Genomic DNA, 9142 nt, shown 5'->3' with positions numbered 1-9142 from the left:
TTGCACGCCGTGCTAACCAATCGTCTGCCTTGACTTCATGGCTAGGGGGCGGGGCCAGGTTTGGTTCCGGAAGAGAGCTCGAAGCGAGGTGGTGTCGCTATGGTGGAGATGAGGAATCATCTCGTCAGTTAGCTCGCTGCTAGCGGCTAGTCTTCTCCTGGCTGTAATGAGCTTTGCAATCGACATCAGCGGATCGCTCGATTTGTTTTGTTATTGAGGCGCCACCACGACGACCTGCTGACAACCGAGGATGGATATGAGCGAACAATGACGGGGGAGAAAAAGAAGAAGAAGCGGCTGAACCGCAGCATTCTTCTGGCCAAGAAAATTATCATAAAAGATGGAGGAAGTGTGAGTTCAATATTTATTTATTTCCGGAAATAGACGTCGTTTGAAAAAAATAGTTGGTCTTGTATGTAGTTTTTTTTTAAGTAATCCCTGTGGGTCTACCCGCTTTTCTGATGTATTTTTTAAGGGAGGGGGTTAACGTTAACCGTTAGCCCTGCGCTGTGGAGCCACGGCTATGCGGCTAATAGTTAGCTCAGTGGCCTAGCTATGTATGCTGGCCGTTGGTTTAACACGTCAACTCGGCTACCGTTGTCGCTTTCCCAATCTAAGATTAAAGCAAACCTTCCACCTAAAAACGCTAGCTATCGGACGTTTTTTTTCTATTTTGAAGCGAACAACCCATATCATTTAGCTCGCCCAAATTCGCCCACCAGAAGTGGTTTAGGCACGCTTATCTAAGCTAGTTAGCTGACGTCAAGTTACGCGACATGGAACTTTCAACTATTTTTTATGAAACTTCTAACCAGTCAACCACTGAAAAAAAAAGTTCGAAGAGACGTCCGGTTTATGTCACAACGAACCTGTTAGCTGAGTAAGCACATCGGCTGTCAAAACACGTATGGTACTTGTAACCAGACGACGTAAGGTAACTTATGTCCACATTGATTTAAATGTTGAAGGCAAGGCAGCGTTACATATTGATAACTACATGTGCTTCACATTAAAGTTACTAAATGTAAGTATGTATGAGTGCCAAGATCATAGATGTCAATAAAATAAAACCGGATCACGCGATTACAGCGTCCACGACGTCACTGCCATTTGCTACTAGTCGAGTCTGAAAGTAAACAAGTAACTGTCAGTTCGTCTGTTGGTTTGTAACCCATCCAAAAGGTTTGTGTCAATTCTGTTTAATGCAGTCACCTCTTCGCTCATTTTTTTTTTTTACGCTGTTTGTGAAAGCACAAAACAACAAGCTCTTCACGAGAAGGTCGCAACCAGAAACATGGACAAGAGTCCACAAGGGTTTTATTCAATGAACATTAAATTACAAACAGAGTCCCATTGTGATTAAAGCCCATAGAAATTGCATGGGTCGTAAATGTCAAATTTGAGTTCAAATAATGTTGTAGGAAAGTTTGTTGAGTACTGTGACGTGGGCACATGTGAACAGTCGTGGCTTCATTCCAGTGGGGCCCTCACTGCCAATGATGCTCTTTGTCCTGGCTGTCGAAGCCTCCGTTATCACCCGCACACTAGTGAATAGCAAAGCAGCCTATTATTATTTCATGTGGATGCTGCAACATCCATCAACAGGAGGCTGTCACACATTGTATGCGTGGAGCCAGGCGTTATTGTCACACCGGCGACATGTGCACAAGCTTGTTGAATAGCTGCGGGGCGTCTTACGTTTTGTCCTGCTGTTTTATTTACTGTTCCCATCCTAAACTGTACAAGCAAGCTTTGTTGGACTAAAATGAAGTCTATTTTCTTTCCCCCCCCCCCCCCCTGTATTTCCATATTTCTGTGCAGCCTCAGGGAATCGGCGAACCCAGCGTCTACCACGCCGTGGTGGTCATCTTCCTGGAGTTTTTTGCATGGGGTCTGCTCACGACACCCATGCTCACGGTGAGTCCCGTCATTGGGTGCGGGCGTGAAATCAGCTTCGCCCGGTAGAGAGGACGTGATTGGTTTGTGCTGTGGCCCCTTCATTTGCTTACTCGGTAGAAGGGATGGTGGTCGGGTATCTGTAGCAAACAGGTTCATGTTCTTTTCCAGAAACACCAGGCACAGGTGCCTAAAGCAGTAGCACTTTACGCCACGTGATGGCAAACTTAATGAACAAAAAAGTGATTACATGAGTTTTTTCTTTTTTTTCTTCTCCTCGTGATGTCATACATTTGTTTCTTACGTGTCGGTTGTTGTTTGTCGGGTACAAGCCAAGTCGGCAAGGCGGAGAATGTCGTAAGACGAGCTCTTCTGACGAACATGGTAGAAGCTGGCTCTTGTTCAAAATGTCACTCTGTGACTTCAATAACAGTTACTTCCAATCTGTTCCTTCTAATGGGGAACTTTGTACAGCGTGAATATGAAATACGGTTCACAACTGAAGAACACGGCAGCCCACCACACGTGCGGACTCTGAGCTGTTCAACCATTGATTTGAACTCCACTTTCACCTCCACCTTTCCTCTTTGCTTCTATAATATCGAATTTGTCTCACACGACATTCTCCAGTGGCTTTACATGACATTAACTGATTTTTTTTTTTTTTTTTGTAGGTATTGCACCAGACATTCCCGCACCACACATTCCTGATGAATGGCCTCATCCATGGCGTCAAGGTAGGAAGTGGGAGAATGCAAAAAAATATTCCCCCAAAAATATCAACAAAAAGTACACGACTATGGTCAACAATACCAATTGTCATGTCACTGTGTTTACTTTCTCCCCCTGCCTGACGTCTCTCCATAATTCCATCTTCCGTCACTCGCAGGGCCTGCTGTCATTTCTCAGCGCTCCGCTCATCGGGGCCTTATCAGACGTCTGGGGTCGCAAATCCTTCCTGCTTCTCACGGTCTTCTTCACGTGCGCGCCCATCCCGCTGATGAAGATCAGCCCGTGGTGAGCGAGCGAGGATGTCAGAGGGCAGCGCCTCGTGCGCGTCTGTCCTTACACCGCTTCCGCTCTCTTCCCTCCTCCTGCAGGTGGTACTTTGCCGTCATCTCCATGTCAGGAGTCTTCGCGGTCACCTTCTCGGTCATCTTTGCGTACGTGGCCGACATCACGCAGGAGCACGAGAGGAGCACGGCGTACGGCTTGGTGAGGAAATTCCATGGGATTTTATAACAAAATATTCGTGGGCAGAATAGGATGCGTTCAACCCTGTGTTTATCATTCTGTGCATTGTAAAAAAAAATATATAAATACAGAGCAAAATTGTGAAGCTCTGTCGGTCGGCAGTTGTCGGTATACTCAACAGAGACAATTGTATTCAGACTCTCATTTCAACCTTTCGTTATGTCATTATAATTGAATGGAAGAAAACCTCTGAGTTGTCTTGAACCCAAGGGACTGAACTAACAGGTTTACACTTCTGCAGTAAAGACGGAAGCTCTCAAACAACTCCCTCTATCAAGCAAACCATCTTTTTCTGCCACACCCTCTTCCCTCATCAGGTGTCAGCCACGTTTGCGGCCAGCCTGGTCACCAGCCCGGCCATCGGCGCTTACCTGTCAGTGGCCTACGGCGACACCCTGGTGGTGATCCTGGCCACGGCCGTTGCCCTCCTGGACATCTGCTTCATCTTGGTGGCCGTGCCCGAGTCACTTCCCGAGAAGATGAGGCCGGCATCGTGGGGCGCGCCCATTTCTTGGGAGCAGGCCGATCCCTTTGCGGTGAGTCACGCCCAACTGGCTATGGCTGGAATTTTTTAATACACAAAACAAATGGCCGTACATTAGGGCTGCTTAATTAAAGTTCGTGAACCCGTTCATCTTTTGGATGGAAGTGAATTCAGCGCATTTTTGCTCGATGAACGTTTTTGTCAACGCCCTCATTTTGGGGCCAATGAATGGTTTTGAACGGTAGTGGTTCAAGGAGGCCAGGTTTTCGCTTTTTAGACTTCAAAATAAAACCTGAGAAACGGAGACCCCTTTGTTGATTTGGTGTTGCATAATTTGGTGTGCTTAATCATGTATGAAAATGATGTTAATCTGATAACTGCGTTGATGTTCATCGCAGTCTCTGCGCAAAGTGGGCCAGGACTCGACGGTGCTGCTCATCTGCATCACGGTGTTCCTGTCCTATCTCCCCGAGGCGGGCCAGTACTCAAGCTTCTTCCTCTATCTCAGACAGGTAATGGGTAGTTGACATCATCACGGGCCGTCATTCTCGAGTGTCGCTTGTCAGTGCAACGTCAGTACAGCAGATCAGATGACGCCTCTAGCTAAACCGCAATTTTTCCCACCCCGCATTTGAAATGGAAATATTTGTTTGAGGTCATCGTTGAACTCTTCAAGGGTGTCCGATGGTTTCACTTTGTGGCCTGAACGTACGGAGAGACAGAGTTGGCGCTGCTTTTGTTATTTGTTGTCAACAAACCGGTTGACACCAAGACCTCACACCATCTTTGTCCAAACACCCTTCAGGTCATCCGCTTCTCGTCTGAGACAGTGGCTGCATTCATCGCCGTAGTGGGGATCCTCTCCATATTAGCTCAGGTGCTGCCTGCTGTTGTCTTTGATTATTGTTCTGTCGAGTCAAGTCAGAGGCGTGCTCATGTCTTCCCTGTATGACATCTAGACGGTAGTGCTGGGCATCCTGATGCGCTCCATCGGGAACAAGAATACAATTTTGCTGGGCCTCGGCTTCCAGATCCTCCAACTGGCCTGGTACGGCTTTGGCTCGCAGCCCTGGTCAGTAAACGGTGCATTATATTTCCCTGGTTTCCAAAGCCATTCGCGGGTCCCTAGTAGTGTTTCCCAACCTTAATTGAGCCAAGGCACATATTTTACTTTTGAATAATCTCTCGACAAACCACCAAACCAAAATGGAGAAGCTGCAGCGAGTTGCAGCTTGCCATTGTTGTTGTAGTTTTACCTTCCGCCACCAGGGGGAAGCATTCTCTAATCTGCCAATGTCATTCTTTCATTAGCCCCTAGAGCAGGCATTGCTCTACCAGAGGCCATTTCAGGTTCTCTATCATGGGCTATGGGAAATGTACGTTCGTACTTTGTGCTGGTTTTGTGAACAACAGAGTTCGAATGGGCTCAGCGGTTAACAAGAACTCTGAGTTCGGCTGAGTTGCCATGGTGCTGGGAGTACCTATGAAAGTGTCTCGTGAGCTGATGCCACGGTATAATCGTCCTTTGTTGCAGGATGATATGGGCCGCTGGCGCCGTAGCAGCCATGTCCAGCATCACGTTCCCCGCCATCAGCGCCATTGTGTCCCGGAATGCCGACCCGGACCAACAAGGTGAGCAAACTCTCCTTTTGTCCGCAAGTCATTATTGGCACGCCAGCGCTGACCCAACCCCCTGCCCGCCTCCCTTTTTGTCCCCCCCCGCAGGCGTGGTTCAGGGCATGATCACCGGCATCCGGGGTCTGTGCAACGGCCTGGGTCCCGCGCTCTATGGCTTCGTCTTCTACCTTTTCCACGTGGAGCTGTCCGACACGGACGCCTCGGAGAAAGGCGGCAAGCCCAACATGGCTAACCCCACGGATGAGGTGAGTGCTACGGGGGAAGGCAAATCTTTCCGTTTGGCGTGCAGTCCAAAAAAAAGCGTCTAATCCGAATGGCCAACTTCCTGTGGGTTGCTAAGACTTTTTTGGGGGGCTATGCCTACCCAGGTTGCTAAGTGACACTGGCCTCATAATAGACACGTCAACCAAACGTCATTTGTATGAATAGTAGCAGCTTGTTGAACAAGTTCCTCGACACCCCGTTGTCACCTCGAGCGTTAGAGGCGTACGCGCAGTCGCTCACCCCCCTGATGGCTCACGTTCCTGTTGCCTCTCGCCCCGTACCTTCCTTCCCAGAGCTCCATCATCCCGGGCCCTCCCTTCCTATTTGGCGCCTGCTCGGTGCTGCTCTCCCTTCTGGTGGCGCTGTTCATTCCCGAGCACACGGGGCCCGGAGCCCGCCCCGGCGCCTACAAGAAGCACAGCAACGGGGCTCAAAGCCACTCGCACAGCCCGCAGGGCAGCGGAGCCGAGGGGAAAGAACCTCTGCTGGACGACAGCAGCGTATAGCCTCGGACTACTACTTTTTGAACTCGTGTGTGCGTGTGTGTACGTGTGAGTGTGTGGGTAGCGCTCGGGTTTCAATCTGTACTAACTCGTCACATGCTGCCAGTCGTGGGGGGGGGGGGGGGGGATTGTTGACCAGGGAAAACAGACCACTGTAGAGACCGCTCGGAAAGCCCTCGTCTTTGTCTTCACTGTTTACTAGGCTTGCAAACGGGTGCAACATTTCTGGTAAACTTCCGTGGGAAGTGTAGCTGGGAAGTTTGGGAAAAAATGTCTTTTTTTATTTTAAAATAATGAAAATAAAGATGAGGATTTATTTGGATCATAACGACCCAATATAAAATATAATTTATTGAACAGTCAAGTCTTTGTTTGAAGAGCAAACATTTTAAGTTCTGTTAAATGTTCATTTAGACTCCCACCCCAAAGAAATGAGAAGAAATTTAAATTAAATGCACCCCTGCAGAAATGCGATGCACCCCACCTCCAAAAGTTTTCAAACCTTAGACGCAGGGGTGGATTACATTTAAACGTCCTTGTAGGACCCAACGTTTAACTTTGTAAATTGGCCATCGATTTCCAACTTTGAACATTCCGGTAATTATGCAACCCTGGTGTTGAGTCGTTCGCTGTACACACACACATCCACACCACTTTGTTGTTTCCTCCACTTTTTTTTTTTTTTTGGATTCGACAAATGTTGCCTTTCAGTGACTTAGGATAAAAATATACGTCGCAGTCTGACAAGGCGCTGTAATTGCTCCCATCGGAGCCCATCGAAATTTTGTTCACTGACCCCCACCCAAGTTCTTCCGCGCCAATTTACTGCCCTTCATTTTCCAAATTGACTGCCTTCCCCCATCGTTTTCCCACTCTTTACCCTACATTGATTTTTTTTTTCCTGTCTAGTTTTTATTTTGTCCAACTTCCTTCCTGGCGTCTGGAATTTCGTTCCACTTTTTCCCCCCATTTTTTTAGCCTAACCCCAGTTACTGCCCTTGTCTTTCTATTTTGGCCCAGATCCTCCCCGCGTTTCCATTTTCAACCACTTCCTCCGTTGCGTCTCCATCACAGGTTCTATTTTGAACGGTTCAAGATTCAAAACGTGCAAGTACGGGAGGTGTCGCTATGGTAGAACATGGACGGACGTGTGCAAAATTTGGGGTTGGGAAAGCTCACTTTTTTTCGAGTTTTGGGTTAGCGAGCTGTCACTCAAAGTGTGTTTAAGTTTTGACTTGACATTAACGGATATCATCTTTTGCGCAGCATTTCCTCTTCAGCTTTATCAACCTGTCTTTTGTCATTGTAAACGTTTCAAGTGCATTTCAAGTCATTCGCCAACTCTGTTTAACATCTGTGCCAATGTTTCTTTGTTTCTTTTTTTGTCTTAATGTTTTGGTTTTGCTGCCAATTTAAGAGCGATTGTTTTTTTATCGATATAAATGTGTATAGCCTTTTAAAACATTTTGTTTTTAGGAATGGTATAAAAATGGGACGTCCGTCTCTTTTCACATGACAAGCATTTCACTCAAGCCACACTTTTGTTTATTCTTCATCACGGAACGTTTCAAAACGAATTGTGTGATATCAGAGTTGGACAACCCGCAGCGCGTGGGCTTAGCTGTTTGACGCAGCCTGACGTTTTTTTGATGTTATCCGAGAAGGCGATGTTGTATGCCAATATATATTTTTTTAATTCATCATATACTGGACCAAAATTGTACATTTGGAGCTATACGGTGTCAACCGTTCAGTCGGAGCAGATTGCGTAAAGTAACATAAAATGACCGATTTTGGAAGCCCCGCCCCTACTCTTTTTTTGGTTTGGTTTTCTTTTCTCGGTATGGGCGGTTCTGGTTGCACATTTGAGCATAGTACGCCGAAACGGGAAGTGAAACCCGCCCGCCCTGCCCCTCTTTCTCTGTGTGCCTAAAATTAGCCAAGAACATGAGTAATGGCGACATTTAAGTCAAGGTGGTTATGATGTAAATATGGGAAACTAATGAAGCTATTTATTAAAGGTTTATTGTACAATTCAAGGGCTTCCGTTTGTTTTATGCCGTGCGCGATGGAATCATTTTTTCTGTCATGCTTTAGATGAAATAAAATGAGCTGGCCACCAATTGTCCAACCAGCAGCATGCCCCCAGGGATATTTTAAAATAAAGAGCTCCCTCCCACTCAAATAGATGCCTCCTTCAAATGAACACCTCTGCAGTGAGTTTGAACCACACTTTTTTTTTTTTTTTTAAACATTCACGACCCAACGGTGTCATTATGCTAGTTCTTGGAATGAGCCTCGCACTACAATGCACTTTGGCAATCGCATCACTTGGGGGCGGGTCACGTATTGTGATGTCGACTTGCTGCCACAGCACATTTACCGCACAGGCCTCAGGCCGCTGGCGTCCCACGGCGGCTAAAAAACACGCGCCCCATCCTAAGCATCCATCATCACGGGCCTTGTATTTTTCCAACCGTCGCCTGTTGGCAGCAGGAAGGAATCCGGGAAAGGGAAGCGGAGGCCGAAGCGTCGTTGGCTGGTGTCAAGGAAGAGCGACCAGATGAATCACGCGTGAACTTTATTGTTCTCGCAATCGGGCGAGAGGGTGCAAAGCCGACGTTCCCATGATCCGTATGCACGCCGCGCGTGACTTCCTGTCACATGTCGCCGCACGTACGATGAACCCGCAGAGATGCCACGACGTCCCCGGACCAAGGACTGCTAAAAGACAGGCCTCGACATTGTTGACCTCACTCGTATCGTATTCTTAAAACACATAAAACTTCTGAATTACACAGAAGCGATCCATTAGCTTAATGCTATGTAGGATCTACTTGTTTTGCATTTTAAAATGAGTCATATATTCTTTATCCTGTGTGAAGAATGACGAGTATTAATGAAACACTGATGAGCTGAGAGGAGTTGATACATCTCAATGAAATGAATCTCAAATTTGTATTTGACTTGTTGACTTCTTTTCCCTTTGGGGCCACACTAAATTCCGGACTTTCTCACAGGACACTAAAAAAATGGCTGAATAACGGAAAGCAAGACAGGAACATGGAAAACGACATCTCAGCTGTTTTTGTTATGTTTGCCA

General features: G+C 47.0%; 1 protein-coding gene across 1 annotated transcript; it reads left to right on the top strand.

The window, feature by feature from the left end:
* Positions 1–61: 61 nt before the first annotated feature.
* mfsd14a2 (major facilitator superfamily domain containing 14A2) lies at positions 62–8078 on the top strand. The gene is made up of 12 exons (XM_061295327.1): positions 62–351; positions 1822–1917; positions 2571–2633; positions 2786–2913; positions 2997–3111; positions 3468–3686; positions 4033–4146; positions 4440–4511; positions 4594–4706; positions 5169–5266; positions 5360–5517; positions 5830–8078. The coding sequence occupies exons 1-12, from the start codon at positions 268–270 to the stop codon at positions 6040–6042; spliced, it is 1473 nt and encodes a 490-aa protein (XP_061151311.1). The 5' UTR covers positions 62–267; the 3' UTR covers positions 6043–8078.
* Positions 8079–9142: the final 1064 nt, after the last annotated feature.

This window comes from Syngnathus typhle, linkage group LG13 (assembly GCF_033458585.1).
Source record: "Syngnathus typhle isolate RoL2023-S1 ecotype Sweden linkage group LG13, RoL_Styp_1.0, whole genome shotgun sequence".
NCBI lineage: Eukaryota > Metazoa > Chordata > Actinopteri > Syngnathiformes > Syngnathidae > Syngnathus > Syngnathus typhle.
This window is presented reverse-complemented; position numbering and strand designations above follow the sequence as displayed.

Bases quoted from the DNA above. Each gene is read 5' to 3' on its own strand.
- mfsd14a2 (XM_061295327.1), top strand. From the start codon at position 268: ATGACGGGGGAGAAAAAGAAGAAGAAGCGGCTGAACCGCAGCATTCTT. The intron at 3,112-3,467 runs GTGAGGAAATTC...TTCCCTCATCAG, and splicing joins GGAGCACGGCGTACGGCTTG to GTGTCAGCCACGTTTGCGGC. The intron at 3,687-4,032 runs GTGAGTCACGCC...TGTTCATCGCAG, and splicing joins AGCAGGCCGATCCCTTTGCG to TCTCTGCGCAAAGTGGGCCA.